The 17,707-nt window shown below is 32.8% G+C and overlaps 1 protein-coding gene across 1 annotated transcript; it reads right to left on the reverse strand.

The window, feature by feature from the left end:
• Positions 1-44: 44 nt before the first annotated feature.
• On the reverse strand, positions 45-17,611 carry LOC128184067 (tRNA (guanine(10)-N2)-methyltransferase homolog). Its single transcript, XM_052853395.1, has 14 exons — positions 17,504-17,611; positions 15,834-15,905; positions 14,255-14,328; positions 14,029-14,107; positions 13,799-13,891; positions 4,868-5,008; positions 4,478-4,538; positions 4,285-4,380; positions 4,062-4,142; positions 3,450-3,617; positions 2,961-3,030; positions 2,645-2,776; positions 2,333-2,453; positions 45-499 (listed from the first exon to the last, which is right to left on the reverse strand). Exons 1-14 carry the CDS (start codon positions 17,603-17,605, stop codon positions 356-358), a joined length of 1,434 nt encoding a protein of 477 aa, XP_052709355.1. The 5' UTR covers positions 17,606-17,611; the 3' UTR covers positions 45-355.
• Positions 17,612-17,707: the final 96 nt, after the last annotated feature.

The raw sequence follows: 17,707 nt of genomic DNA on the forward strand, positions 1-17,707 counted from the left end.
AACTTTGTTCCAGAAATGAATCATATAAAAGACAACAATGTAAGTTCATTGCTTCTTAAGCATTTATTATTACATGTATAATGCAAAATGACATATATCACAGACCAAGTTTTCTGAGAGAGTTGTGTTTAGAATTCATAAAATCAAATGATGTTGAGTTTAGATAGCTATTTTACAAACCCTTGTCAAATGATATTCTGATATAAAAGTGCTGCAAGATAAGTTCAATCTCATAGTCTACTTTTACAAGATTTCTGAATCTCCAGTGACCTCCCTTTATTCTGTTTTATTTTGGGAGCCCCTTGTAGCCATTGGATCTATAGGGCAGTGTTTTGTTGTATCTTCAAATATGTGATTATGGCGGCTTTTTACTGTCCGGCGTGTTTCCTTCTGTGGTGACAGATTTCTGTTGATTTTCTGACACATTGAAATACATGTTCCTGAAGGATGAGTTCAAATAATGATCTACATGTGTCTGACTGGCCAGTGACTCGTCTTCCTGAAACAAATCATCCATTGAACATCAATTTAATCATCAGTATGAGTGAACGTCATGTTGATTGGGAGATGAGCTCGGATTTTAGTTACATCAACAAATTCATAGCCATTTCTTATCTAGTAAATAAAGACATTTCTAGTCAAAATAATCTTTTAAACTCATTAATACTATTCATATTATATTATACATTGAGGAAATATTTTTTGTAGATTATTCTTCTATATAGAAAAATACAAAATCTTAAAGTGTTTTTTTTTATGCCATGGAAATCATTGAGACATTATCTCATGAGTTCAAATCCAAGTGGGGCTTTTATAATTTTTACCTTTACAATAAATTTTAAAACAAATTTTTTGGTCAAATACTGTAAAATTTGAAAATTCTACACCAGTGAAAGTAGTATCTTGATTAAAAATAACTTTTATCCACATGAACATAATATCGACAGGTGTCCCATTCTGCCTAAACTAGAGGTACTGTGAGCAAGCTCACAATTGATACCCCCCGCTAAGAAAAATCATAACTCATGTATTTTTTCTATTATAGAAAATATTGAATGAATCTATTTCATCGTCCATTTTCTATAAATAAAAACTGCTCTATTTTTTAAAACTGTTAATGCTTATATGAGTACACAAACCTATTTCTATTCTTTAAATTCCATTTTAGTTCAAGTTAACTGTTAATGCATGAGGACATTTGCATCCTTATGTTAACAAACATGACTCGAATCAAACGAAATTCCAATTTTGAATTATTAGAATACTGAGCCCGATTTTTTTTGTTTTTTTTTAACAATGACCTTGAACTTCCTCAATTGACCTTTGGTCAAGGTCATGACATACTCTCAGGTTATAAGCATTCTAGATGTGAATTAAGAACTTCCAATATTTGTCCATTAGAAAGATATGGACTGGACACGAGTTTTATACTTTTCTGCAAGTGACCTTGGCCTTGCCCAAATGACCTTGGGTCAAGGTCATGACAAACCCTTATCTTATAAGCAATCTTTGTGTGAACTGAGAACTTCCAATGTTTCTCCATAAGAAAGATATGGACCGGACAAGAATTTTGCACTTTTTTCTGCCATTGTCCAAATGACCTTGGGTCAAGGTCATGACACACCCTTAGGTCATAAGCAATCTTTGTGTGAAGTAAGAACTTCCAATGTTTCTCCATTAAAAAGATATGGACCGGACACGAATTTTGCAATTTTTTCTGTCAGTGACCTTGACCTTGCCCGAATGACCTTGGTTAAGGTCATGACACACCCTTAGGTCATTAGCATTCTTTGTGTGAAGTTAAAACTTCCAATGTTTCTCCATAAGAAAGATATGGACCGGACACGAATTTTGCACTTTTTCTGTTGGTGACCTTGACCTTGCCCGAATGACCTTGGTTCAAGGTCATGACACACCCTTAGGTCATTAGCATTCTTTGTGTGAAGTAAGAACTTCTAATGTTTCTCCATAAGAAAGATATGGACCGGACACGAATTTTGCACTTTTTCTGCCAGTGACCTTGACCTTGCCCGAATGACCTTGGTTCAAGGTCATGACACACCCTCAGGTCATAAGCAATCTTTGTGTGAAGTAAGAACTTCTAATGTTTCTCCATAAGAAAGATATGGACCGGACACGAATCGAACAGACAGACGGACGGACGGACAAGGTGATTCCTATATACCCCCCCAAACTTCGTTTGCGGGGGGTATAATAAAGTTCAAAGAACAGACAACATCTTTTATTATAACACTTTGGAGCATGTGAAGTGATGAAAAACCATAATCAAATAGACCACCAGATACAAGGAAAAGCATATTTCAGTACTGACCCTGTATGGCTGAATCTTCTCCATGGTGATCAGACGACGAGATATTCGGAGGTTCATTGTTTGTTCACAGTTCGACACCAGCCTCATACTTGGGTGATGCGGAATGTTTTCCTCCTTGTAACTATTTGATAATGTGAATGAAAAAATGGCTAGTAAAGCATTATCAAACTCTATAGTAGAAAAGTTGATGAATGAAAAAAAACAGCGGTATAGATTCTATAGAACGTATTTATTCAAGAGCTTAAAACTAATTAAAATATTGCAATGATTTTAAATGAGACACAATCTATTGGACACTGTTTCAAAACTTACTTAGCTCTATGTACTGGGAACCAGTAAGTCAGTCGTCCACCAGTCCGCAAGAATTTGTATGCAAAGTTTAGAAGGTCTGTGAAAATATTGGACAAATCATATTCTACCTTCTGTGGGATGTGATCTACTCGTCTGGAAAAAAAAACCAATTTAATAATTTAATTTTCATTAACAATGTCTTATTATGAAAAAAATAAATTGACAACAGGCACTGCCTACATAATTTGCATGCAGCAGCCAAAATGAAGCTAAATGTATGCAACTGAGTATGCCTATACATCAAACAAGCATGAATACTAGTACATGTATTGCTTACTGATCTGGGGTTAGTGTGACAGCCTCTTCTTTCCCAACTTTCTTGGCCCCTTCCCTGATACCATAAGGTGCTGAAATTGATCCAACACTTTAGATATATATTTATGACTTACCACATTATACTTGGTATCTAAATGACAATTTGGCTTTTAAATTTATTATTTTTTTTACTAGCACTGGTATCTTCAAAATATTTTTATCAAATGGTAAAAATATTCATGTTTCATACATGTACATGTAAGTACTGCAAACAAATTTTTAATTGCAATTACTTATTTTATATTTTTTTAACACATGTATATCTGGTTCACTGGCAACTTATTTTAGCAACCGAGTCCAATTTGATAATACTTTACAAATGTGATATTACAGGAACGATTTGCATTGAGAAATATTTGTCTTGACAATAAATCTTCCCACATATGGTATGAAAATAACATTAGGTTTACAATAAGCATTGATATCAAAATTATGTTTGTAATGAACATACGATCTGTGATGATGGCATCAAATATCTCCGTTGTTCTCCACATGGCGTGTCGCGAGGCATCAGCCACCATAATGTCGCCGTAGTACGCCTCTAATCCGTAGCCTGCTAGGTTGTTCCTGATGCTCTCGTCGGGGGACCTTGTCTTCTGTTTATGTCTGCTCGGCTTAGCTACAATAGTTACAACCCCATACTATTGTATAAAAACATAGTGTATACAGCCGATCTATCATGTAACGATAAGAATCAGAAAATTCAGGGTCTGATACTAGAATACATGCAGATGGAGCATGTGAGATATATTGATAACATTATGGAAAAAATTGTAATATAAAAATTGTTATACAGTGCATCTGTCTTCTAATTACAGGGATTAGAAAATTCATAGTATGTAGATCTATATTAATGCTTGGATAGGAAATACACTTTCAATTTATATGTTAAAATATTGTTATCTTGTAAACATATGATAAAATGTAAGTTGAAAAAGACATGCACGAGATTTTCTGGCCATCGATCTAGACATTCATTAAGTTTTCCATAAAAGGATGATGCACTTTTCTGTTGGAACCAATACCTACTGAGTAATAATTATCAAGTGATATGTAAACAAACCTTTTGCATGTAGAAGCAAGTAATTGATATCTGTTCCCATGACATATGCTTGGTGATACGCACAAGGCACAAGAATGCTTCCTACAAAACAACATTCATATAATAATATCGATACGTGTATTACATACATGTATTTGTTTTAGTTGGTGTTCTATCTTTATATCTTTGATACTTAATCCTCAAAATTTACTATTCCCAGTTATCATAGAAATAAAAAATTCACCTGTCCCAACAAATGGATCAATCAACAACATATTTTTCTGGACTTTTGATAAGTTGGCCATCAGGAGTGAAAGGCTTGCTTCCATACTGGTATTACCTGATATTTAAAATAAGAAAAAATCTTCAAAACTTGGCTATAAAATTGTATGTTAGAATATCAGTTTGTAACAAATAAAAATATACATGTTCCATACCTATAAAGGATCTTTTATTGACCTCCTGATTTTGAATTTCATTTCTATTTCCATCTGCAACCTGTAAAAATAAGGATGTACCGTTAACTGAAACAAAAATGTTGGAGAAAAAACATTGAACAACCAGATTTTAATGTACCGTACATGTAATGCATAAAAAATAAATGTATATGTACATCTTATTTTATTGCATGTTGGAATTCTTGCAAAAAAAGTAAATCTTTAAAAAATATTACTATATGTCGTTTTTATTAAATAGTAAAAAAAAATTATGTTTGAATGCAATAAACAAGTAATAAAATATTACATGTACAGAATGTATCAAAAACACATTTGCATGCACAGGAATCATAAACTAATCAATGAAAGCTGCTTTTATAGAACACTTACCCACCTACCAAAGTACACATGTTGTGGGACTGAGTCAGCATTCTTGGACTGTTTCCCATAATCCTCTAGTAAATAGTACAGTTGATCGGGATTTTTTAAATTGATTTTACCACTGAAAGGGAGAGCATCCTCTGTAAGTCTCTGAAAATGGATAGACTTCTTTCAATTAATACCTATCATATTGTTGACACATTTCACCTTCTTACATAAAGGCTTTTCTCTAATGATTCTTGACAGCTTTAAGTTATATACTGGCATTCTAATACTGTGGAATCATTAGATTCCGTGGTGGCTCAATTTTCGTGGGATTCGTGGGTACCTCTCATTCACGAATTATCATCCCCATGAATTAGAATTATCATCCCCACGAATTAATAAATTAGGGTTATAAAGTCATATTTCCTTTTGTAGGAATACGATAATACACAAAATTACGTCCCCACTAACCTGTAAAACTTGAGCAATCCACAAAAATTTGCCCCCACAAAATTTAATGATTCCACAGTAGTTGTCAATTTGTATTCAATCTGGGCCCAAAATTGAAAAATACATTATCTTTATATCTATTCTCAGACTGATCACTCACTAAAAAGTATTGTTTGCATTAATTTTGTACATTTACAATAAAAGCCATATATGATGCCCATTTTTTCACCCAGCATTGCTGTGTTACTAAATACCTGTAAAAATTACAGATTTGATTTGGTATTTAACATTAGGAATTTTGTCAGCTCCAAAGTTGTAAACAGTGTCATGCACAAGAAATACACTACAGTTATACATAAATAAACATAGGTAATCACAGATTACAAAGCTCACCGAGACGAGACATCACCCTTATGAGACTTCACCTTTATGAGACCACCTTTATCATATTAAATGAAAATCATACTTTATGATCTTGGATATTCATGGATTCTGTTTTGACACAATATTGTATATTATCTGTTAAAAAATTGTATGATAATCATATGTTAATATGTTAATCAATACATTAATATAAAATAAAATATTGCATCCTATCATATTTACAACATATATCATATAATACAATAAAATACCATAATAAACAATGATGAGATATGATATTGTAACGTATGGTATGACATTGTGTTATATGTTATTGTATTTGATCACATAATACAATATCATAATATATAAAACAATATAGTATTATATTACAATATCGTATTATATAATACATCATAACATTGAAACATATGATATTATATTGTATAATATAGTATGATATTGTATGATACTGTATCATTTTTGAAACATAATATGATATTGTATCATATGATACAATATAAATTGATACAACATTGTATCAAATCAAATGATTCAATATTATGTGATAAAGTAAAATATATAATACAACATTATATTATACATATTGTATCATATGATACAATAATATATTTTACAATATCATACAATACAATTTCATGTGATGTGATAATATATCATATTATAAACCAAAATCATATTATACAATATCGTATGATACGATATTATATAATATTACAGTATAATATTAAACAATTTCATGTGATATTATACAATACTATACATAACGATATCATGTTACAATATCATAACATAAAATATTTAAAAAATTGATTCAATATCATATTGTATCATATCACTTTTTATAATATTACATGATATTATATTATATCATATTAAACAATATTGTTTCATACCATACAATACTTTATCATAGGAATCATGATATATCATTTATCAACAAACACATCTATCTGTCGAGCAGGTTTGAGTGAGGTGGGAGATTTCTTTAGCATCCTTGATAATGGAGATCAGGCTCTGCATCTGAAGCAACCTCTGCGTTTCATTTATAATATAGTTAAATCAACTATGCAAGCTATCATCTATAAAACATGTGACCTGTTCCAAAAAAACTAAACCTCATCCAGCATCCGAAACCTATGGCTCAGATTCAGCATTCAAGCCTGTCAGGTGCATCAGTATACATAAGATGTATCTCCATGCAAGTTTGGTGAAGTTCAGACCAGTAATAACTAAGATATTATCATCAAAGGGCACTAGTAATTAAAACCTTAACCTGCTCCAGCATCCACAACCTAATATGGCTAAGATTCAACATCCATGCCTGTCAGGTGCATCTGTATCATAAGACACACCATCCATTCAAGTTTGGTGAAGTTAGGACCTGTATTAACTAAGATATATTTTTTAGCATCCTTGATAATGGAGATCAAGCTCTGCATCTGAAGCTTCCTCTGTGATTCATTCATTCCACAGTTTAATCAACTATGCAAGTTTGAAATAGTACTATTATCTATTAAACATGTGACCTGTTCCAAACTAGAACTGTCCTAATGGGACTAATACCCCCGCTAGGCTAATTTCAAATGGGACAAATAATTGAATTGAATAATAAATAAGGTTTGGAACACATACAAACATAGGTAATCATAGATTACTAAGCTCACCGAGACGGAGCATCACCCTTATGGGACATCACCTTCATAAGACCACCTTTATCATTTTATATGAAAATCATACTTTATGATCTTGGATATTCATGGATTCTGTTTTGACAAAATATCTTATATCATCTGATAAACTTTTTTATGATAATCATATGTTCATATGTTAATCAATACAATGATATAAAATTAAATATTGCATTATATCATATTTCTAATATAATATATATCATATAATAAATAAAATACTGTAATAAACAATAATGAGATTTGATATTGTAACGTATGATATGACATTGTATTGTGTTATACCTTATTGTATTTGATCACATAATACAATATCATAAAATATAATACAATATAGTATCATATTACAATATCATATTACATAATACATCATAACACTGAAACATGATATTATATTGTATAATATAGAATGATATTGTATTGAATGACACTGAAACATATTTGATACATTATATGATGTTATATCATATAATACAATATAATTTGATTCCAACATTGTATCTTATCAAATGATACAATATTATGTGATATGGTAAAATATTATAAAATACATTATTATATTATACATATTGCATCATATGACACAAAAAAATATATTACAATATCATATAATACAATTTCATGTGATATGATAATATATCATATAAACCAATATCATATCATACAATATCGTATAATACAATATTATATAATATTACAATATCATATAATACAATTCCATGTGATATTATTCTATATTACTGAAACCAATATCATATTATACAATATTGTATGATACAATATTATAGAATATACAATATTGTATCATAGGATACAATATAATATTTTGCAATATCTTATGTAATTGTATCATGTGATAAAATAATAAATTAAAAATACAATATAATATTATACAATATTGTATCATAATATACAATACTATACATAACAATATCATGATACATAATCATATCATAAAATATCAAAAAAATTGATACAATATCATATCGTATTGTATAACTTTTTATAATATAACATATGATATCATATTGTATCATATCAAACAATATTGTTTCATATCATACAATACTTTATCATAGGAATCATGTTATATCATTTATCAACAAACACATCTATCTATCGAGCTGGTTTGAGTGAGGTAGGAGATTTCTTTAGCATCCTTGATAATGGAGATCAGGCTCTGCTTCTGAAGCAACCTCTGCATTTAATTTATAATAAAGTTAAATCAACTATGCAAGCTATCATCTATAAAACATGTGACCTGTTCCAAAAAACTAAACCTCATCCAGCATCCGAAACCTATGGCTGAGATTCAGCATTCAAGCCCATCAGGTGCATTTGTATCATAAGACGCATCATCCATGCAATTTTGGTGAAGTTTGGACCAGTAATAACTAAGATATCATCATCAGAGGCACTAGCAATTAAAACCTTAACTTCCTCCAGCATCCGCAACCTATGGCTCAGATTCAGCATCCATGCCTGTCAGGTGCATCTGTATCATAAGACACACCATCCATTCAAGTTTGGTGAAGTTAGGACCAGTAATAACTAAGATTTATTTTTTAGCATCCTTGATAATGGAGATCAAGCTCTGCATCTGAAGCTACCTCTGCGATTCATTCATATTACAGTTAAATCAACTATGCAAGTTTGAAATAGTACTATCATCTATTAAACATGTGACCTGTTCCTAAAAACTTAACTTTATCCAGCATCCGAAACCAGACTATGCATTCAAGCCTGTCAGGTGCATCGGTATCATAAGACACACCATCCATGGAAGTCTGGTGAAGTAAGGACAAGTAATAACTAAGATATTATCATCAGAGGGCACCTGTTTCAAAAACTTTATCTAACCAGCTCTTAAAACCTTAACCTCCTCCAGCATCCGAAACCTATTGCTCAGATTCAGCATTCAAGCTTGTCGGGTGCATCAGTATCATAAGACGCACCATCCATACAAGTTTGGTGAAGTTAGGACCAGTAATAACTAAGATATCATCATCAGAGGGCACCTGCAACAAAAACTTAACCAGCTCTAAAAACCTTAACCTCTTCCAGCATCCGAAACCTATTGCTCAGATTCAGCATTCAAGCTTGTCAGGTGCATCAGTATCATAAGACGCACCATCCATACAAGTTTGGTGAAGTTAGGACCAGTAGTAACTTAGATATTGCTATCAGTGGGCACCCGCAACAAAAACTTTAACCTGCTCCAAAAACCTTAACCTCCTTCAGCATCCGAAACCTATAGCTCAGATTCAGCACTCAAGCCTGTCTGGTGCATCAGTATCATAAGGCACACCATCCATGCAAGTTTGGTGAAGTACAGACCAGCAGTAACTAAGATACTGCTATCAAAGGGCACCTGCAACAAAAACTTTAACCTGGTCCAACAACCTTAACCTCCTCCAGCATCTGAAATTTAGGACCCAGATTCAGCATCCAAGTCTTTCAAGTCCATAAGTAGGTCCAGATGCATCATCCATGCAAGTTTGGTGAAGATAGGACAAGTAATAGCTTAGATACAGGACCTGCAACAAAAACTTTAACCAGGTCCGGACGCCGACGCCGACGCCACCGCCGACGCCGACGCCGAGGGTATAGCATAAGCTCTCCTTGACTTCGTCTCGGTGAGCTAAAAATTAAATTCTCGAAATGTAAAAAAAAAAAAAATAGTTAACAAAGAAAAACTAAAATCAAAATTGTCAGAATTTCACTGTAAATATATATCTATAACAGTAATACATTTACAAATGTATGTATTTGATGATATATTTTTTTAATTTAATTGATTCAAAGAAAAACCAACAAAATGACAATAACCCCTCCCTTTGCAGTGAATAGAAATACCGGTAGCCAAGCAATGCTCTTCTGTTGATAAAACTTTCAATATCTTTCTAATAAGAGTCTTGACAGATGCAATTAGTTGTTTCAAATTTTCCTCACTTTCTCCTATGGCACAATTGAACTCCAAATCAGAAAATTGATCCCATAGGACTATGATTTTCTTTGATGAGCTTGTTAAATTTAATAAACTCCCAAAACATTACCATAATTACCATACTATGTAAAAATATGTAAAAAAGAAAATTTAATATTACAAACAATTTTAAAATTGCCAAAACACTTCAATCATATCAGTAATTTTGAATTTCATTTAAATTAATGCCCAATAGGGTCACTTCATCAAATTACTTGACAAATAAATTTAAACAACCTCTAAAAATAGTTTAACTTCTTTATTAATAATTATATTATTTATTTCCTTATAATGATAGACCTTTTGGTTTACATGAAACAGTTTTAAAATAGCCCCAAAACCATCACCCATTTTACAGATTATCAATTTCCCCTGCAGGTGTCATAACAGTATTTCACTGAAGGTTCACGTCAAAACATGGCTGAGCCAAAATAATTCCCGAATTTTCCTTTGAATTCGGGGCGGTTCCGCTCGAGACAGGAGCTGATTTTTTGTATGAGATGAAAAACAATGTGTAAGAGGTCTAACTATCCCAGTTTTGTAATAATGCGAGGTCATTTGAATTTTTGATGCGCGTTGTTTCTGGAGGGGGGTGAAAAGTCCCGGGCTTGATTTTCAAGCACATGTGTAACTTCGATGTAAACAAAGTCGCACGCCTTGCTGGATGCACGTGTGTATTTTGCTAGAAACTTGTAAATGAAGCGTTGTTTAAAAAGATGTCAAGAGGATTTTTTCCAGAAGTTCGTTTTGAATTTTTAATCTGTATGTAAAGTTGTGCAATTTTGGTAAGAATATATAGTAGAATTTAATACTGTAGTGCAACCTGCAGGGAAACGGGTTTGCTATGTTAAAAGTTGTTTTACCTGTGTTTTAGGTGTTAAATCAGTGTGTTTAGACAAAAAATGACAAACAATGGGGTTTTGTAGCCAGCAGCACGCTTATTTTGCTTTTAATGATGCATACAAAATTAGCCCAGATTTCCTCTGAAATGTTCTACTGCCTCAAAACAATGAGCGATTTATAGTAGATCGGACCGTCTAAACTGTCCGGAAAATTTTTAGCAGATCAAATACGATGTAGTATTCATCGTCGTAAACAACAAAATATTCTACGGGGTGTGAATATCAAATAAAATCGGTTGTTTAGGCCCTTGTGTTACAGTAAGAAATGCTCAATTTATGTCCAAAATTGAGAAATATTGATTCGAAAGCGGAAAACAGCTGAGATGTATCACTCATGTTAGTTATATTAGAACAATACCATGCTATTTTGGACAAAGGTTCTCACCATTTTCATAAATTGTATGAAATAATGACGTTTTCTCTACCCCACCCCCCAGAGGCAGGGTCATTGAATTTTTGGCCGACATAATTTCTGGGGTCCACATGATATTAATTAATTTGCGTCATTTTATACATTTTCATACATCACTTGTCAATTTAAAACCAAAAAATCACTGAATATCAAAACATCGTGTAAATGCATACAGTATAACTTTGATCATATTTTCATAAATCAGTGGCCACCGTGTTCACCGTGGTGTTTAAAAATCGCTCATAACTTTCTGAAATGAGTAGATATCTTCATAATTTTTTTTTAGTCACACAACACAATGAGTATTAATCAATTTATTAATGTTGATTTTGCGATAACAAAAAATGAGTTATATTGCAGGTGTCATAACAGTATTTCACTGAAGGTTCACGTCAAAACATGGCTGAGCCAAAATAATTCCCGAATTTTCCTTTGAATTCGGGGCGGTTCCGCTCGAGACAGGAGCTGATTTTTTGTATGAGATGAAAAACAATGTGTAAGAGGTCTAACTATCCCAGTTTTGTAATAATGCGAGGTCATTTGAATTTTTGATGCGCGTTGTTTCTGGAGGGGGGTGAAAAGTCCCGGGCTTGATTTTCAAGCACATGTGTAACTTCGATGTAAACAAAGTCGCACGCCTTGCTGGATGCACGTGTGTATTTTGCTAGAAACTTGTAAATGAAGCGTTGTTTAAAAAGATGTCAAGAGGATTTTTTCCAGAAGTTCGTTTTGAATTTTTAATCTGTATGTAAAGTTGTGCAATTTTGGTAAGAATATATAGTAGAATTTAATACTGTAGTGCAACCTAAACACATGCTCCATCTGAACCATGGCTCAGATAATGGCTCCCTTGGGACAAATGAATTCAGCCACACTTGTCTTTGATGTTCTCATTAGCTCCTAAGAATTTATCATTGACAAACAAAAACTTTGCATTGTCAGTTGATAGAATACTTATAAAAAATATTTTTTTTTTATTAATTAAGACATAAAGACAAAAAACTCCATCTGGATGTATTTATATAAATATATTTTAGAGTGTTTTCTATTAATTAATTAATAAAATCTGTAAGGATTACCTCCCTTACTTTTCAACATTAGTGTACAATATATGGAATAAGGAAAATGAAAACTGTCATAAAATCATTAAATCTTGTCTGATCTTAAAAAAATTTGCAGGTGCACATCTTCAGATGGTGTTCAACATATGTACACATTTTCAAACTGTTCCATGCAGTAATAAAAAATTCTATAGGGGGGACAAAGTTGCGTCTACAGACAGACGGACAGACAGACAGACGGACAGACGGACAGACGGACAGGGTGAAACCAATATACCCCTAAACTTCGTTTGCGGGGGTATAAAAACTTAACCATATCCAGCATCTGAAACCTATGGCTCAGACTCGGCATTCAAGCCCGTCTGGTGCATCAGTATCATAAGACGCACCATCGTTGGAAGTCTGGTGAAGTTAGGACAAGTAGTAACTAAGATATAATCATCAGAGGGCACCTGCAACAAAAACTTTAACCAGCTCAAAAAACCTTAACCTCCTTCAGCATCTGTAACCTATAGCTCAGATTCAGCACCCAAGCCTGTCTGGTGCATCAGTATCATAAGACACACCATCAATGCAAGTTTGGTGAAGTACGGACCAGCAGTAACTTAGATATTGCTATCAAAGGGCACCTGTAACAAAAACTTTAACCTGCTCCAAAAACCTTAACCTCCTCCAGCATCCGAAACCTAAAGCTCAAATTCAGCACTCAAGCCTGTCTGGTGCATCAGTTTTATAAGACACACCATCCATGCAAGTTTGGTGAAGTACTGACCTGCAGTAACTTAGATATTGCTATCAAAGGGCACCTGCAACAAAAACTTTAACCTGGTCCAACAACCTTAACCTCCTCCAGCATCTGAAATTTAGCACTTAGATTCAGCATCCAAGTCTTTCAAGTCCATAAGTAGGTCCAGATACATCATCCATGCAAGTTTGGTGAAGATAGGACAAGTAATAGCTTAGATACAGGACCTGCAACAAAAACTTTAACCAGGTCCGGACGCTGACGCCGACGGTATAGCATAAGCTCCCCCTGACTTCGTCTCGGTGAGCTAAAAAGTATGCAAACCTCAATCCTCTGGACTTTGTATTTTTGAGGGAGTGACTTATTGAAACCATCAACAACAATTTTAAATGAAGCAGTGTCCATTAGATGTGACATCTGAAAGATAAAGAGCAGTCCATATTCACTTAAATGAATTGGCCAATATTTTAAAAGGCTGAAAACTTCTTTTTTTTAATATATATATTTTCAAAATTATTGTTCTGACTTTGAATCATGGAATATGAATAGATTACCACTGAATCCTTAGATTTTCTGAGGTCTTCAAACAAATCCGCATGAGTAATCCCATGGCCCCACAATTCAATGATTGACCTAAAAATTGTACACTGTGTAAATGCATTCAATAAACACACAACTACAATGTATGTGGTATTTGTTTAAGACTATAAAATAAATTCAAAAACACAAATCTTTGTTAGATTTGCCTCCCAAACACTGAATTGAAAGATAAGTGCTTACTTAATCAGCACACTTCTACTGGCTAACTGCTTGGCATCTGCTTCTGAAGAAAGATGGACAACAAAAAATGGACACTGAAAAAGAAATAATGAACGTCATTGATTTAAAATAAATATATTATCAGTCTTTACACCATAAAAATGACATGACCACAGCATTTAATCCAGTGTACAACAAATATGTTCATGTGCATTCATATTTTATTTAAACAATTGTACATACTTTCCCAGTTAAAACATAATCTGCATTCTAATTTCACACAAGATGAAATTGTGGCCATTTAGGGGTTTATCCTCTTTTTAAAGCAAATAAAACTTAAAGCAAAACCCATTTCTGATGCATGATGCTAGTGATGGGCAATTGGACCTAAATACATGATCATTTATTGGAAATTATAAATAGTACCAGTAACGAACACCAAAGTGTACCATTGCATGTGATTGGGTAGACTAAGACAATGAAAAAATTGTGTAAGGTTCAGGACTTAAAGAGGTTCGATCCTCTGATTTTGGGTAGCCATTTTGTGTCACCTCTAGTCTGGAAATTCTGTGTCATATATGAAATCTACTTGTAAATTCCTTTTTTACAATGCCAAATAAACTCTATTGAATAAAATAGTGAAGAAAAAATTCCATGTTTAGAGAGTGTAGTAAGGGACTATATTTTGTGGCGGAAGGTTTTTAAGAAGAAAATGAACATTTTTCATAACTCAGTTGTTTTAGAGTACCGTAATTTTAGCTTTCTTATTTTCCGTGCAGACCAAATTTTCAGATAGTTTATGCATTGGGATATCTTCGTATTGTTTCAAAGAACATATTTCAACAATATTTCAATATTTCTATCGACATATATTGGCATGTTTAAGTGATATTTCATAAAAGTAAAGAAAAAATCAACTCCAATTTTCCCCTAAAATTAGCTTATTTCATGCCATATCTCAAAATTTACATTATAGACCCATACTTTTGGTTTTATTTTCTGAATATTTAAGTTTCTTTTCACAAGTCTGTCATCATTTGAGAAAAAGTTTGAGACTTTTAAATTATTTAATTGCATTTTGAATCGTTTATGAATAAAAATAGTATTTTTTCAGTGCAAAAAGGTCAAAATATCAATAAGGTGAAACAATTGCAAACTTTTTCATGATGATAATTTTAATTTTATTAATTCTAAATAATGTAAATTTGTATTTGATACCATGGTTCATTTCGATAAAAAATTATAGAGGGAAAAGCGATTTATGTGCAATTTGCATTCTCAGTGCAGAAAGGTCATATTAAATACACCGTAGCACCGAGAGGAGCATATAGACCCCAAAATTTTGTTTTGAATTTTGGTTTAGATATGTGTGTAGATATTTAAAGAATACTTTAGAAATAAACTTAGAGACTTTTGATCGCAGGATCCAACGTCCTTAAGACTAACAGAACAATAAGAACCACTTGGCTACATTATTTGACTTTAGATGCCATGGGTTGGCAAAGTGTATCAACTTTTTGTTCATGGCTAATAAGAAATTTAATCAAACAACTAGCATAACAGACATTACCAAAAGTAATTTTTTAAAAATTAAAAATACCTCTTTATCAAGAAACTTCAAATCTGCCACCAGAAGGTCAATACCAAACATGTCAGCCAGTGCAACCAACTCCTGTGTGTTTAGAGAAAAATGAAATATTAGGATATTATAAATCAATACTGTTACAGTAGATTTCTAATTAAACACAAGGAATTAAAATCTGTGTAAAATTGTGAGAAGCACATCACCGAATTTCAAAATCTCCCTTTTATTTTTTGGACATCTGTAAACTACATGAAACTATGATAAAAATTCTGCATTCGTGATTTTATGTTCTTGAGATATGATGGAAAACATTTGAATTGTGGAATTAAGTACTCAGTCAAAATAAGGAATCTACAGTAACATTCTATAAATTATGAACATGATAAAAAAGTCTTTTTCAAGACACTTTCATGTACTTATATATCGTTTTTCTAAATGAGACTTACTGGTATATGCTAAACAATTTGATAATGGTACAGGCCTAAGACTTCTACTCTTCTTAAGTCCTATTAATGATCTACCAGGTAGGATTCTCAATCCACCCATTCCCAGACAATTGCTCATTGCAAAATTAGAAACTGTGATGGTCATTTATTGTTGCAGGGGAAACACCTACGCCTATATAAATCACCTAATCTGACATCAAGAATGTTACCACAAGACCAAAAGATCCAGACCAGTTGCACTGGTTACCCAGTACTCACCATTAGTAATCATCTCTATCCATAACCTCATCACACTCCCTCACTCTTCCAATTTAACTACATAAGTGAATGGAGCCACTCTACTTCACATCTAATAATGGGTCGGATGAGACCCCAATTAGTAACATGGAAGGAAGAACAACTCGCAGACAGTGGTGACTGACTTAACCCAAGTGAATTTGTCAGATGACAGGAATGTTACCACTAGAGTAAAGATCTTGACTAGTTGGAGAGGTTAATAATCATCCCTATGTATATTGTACCTAACCCCCATTATACCCATATCTGTCCCAAGATATCCTTGACTCACATTTTGACTTACATTTTGCTTAATTACTCAATATTTATAAATACCTTAGGGTTTAAACAATGTTCTTTCAAAAGTATGAACAATTTCCAAGATTTCTCAACTAAAACGCCCCCATTAGCTTATCAATTTTATAAATACACGGCTAAAAAATGTGATGTTGGGGATTTTGTATTGCGGCAAGCCCTGATGATAACGTTGAAAAATTGTGCAAGGTATTCTGAGTGACTTCTGAATTGAGAAAAGATGTAAACATTTCCCATAACGGGCCATTATGATTATAAATCTCCGGATTTTTTTAGAGTGAAAAATGACAATGTGTTAATGAAGATATCTAGGAATGTTTACCTTTCATCGATTTCAATTCCACTTCCTTCACAAGTAGGCATACATGTATATAGGCCTATATATTTTCATAAAAATCGCCCAAATGTGGTGCATAAATATCTTGGGAGAGACTTTAAACCCCATTTACAAGTTATATGCACATCTTCTACCGTCAACTCCAATTCCAGAATTGATCATCTGACTTAGCCCAAGTAACATTATATGCGCATTAGATACGGGAGACTGACCATACGTCGAGTCTTTTATGTGTTTAACATGGGGGTTTGTATTCATGAACTGGGGAATTCAATACTCAATACTAACAAGTTGAGATAAGTCATACGTACAGCAATTCTGAAGTCTGTGTGATGATTTGCAAAATACAACAAGTATGTTTTTCCATGTTTGCACTGCAGACTATTCGCGTTTGTGTTCATGGGGGCAGCCATGTTTTTAATCTGGTTCCCTTTAATCTGAAAACAAAATTAAACGACAAAAAAAATAAAATCAACACTTTCATCAGTACCATTTCATTATAAAACAAATAGATA

Source organism: Crassostrea angulata, chromosome 1 (genome assembly GCF_025612915.1).
Source record: "Crassostrea angulata isolate pt1a10 chromosome 1, ASM2561291v2, whole genome shotgun sequence".
Lineage (NCBI taxonomy): Eukaryota > Metazoa > Mollusca > Bivalvia > Ostreida > Ostreidae > Magallana > Magallana angulata.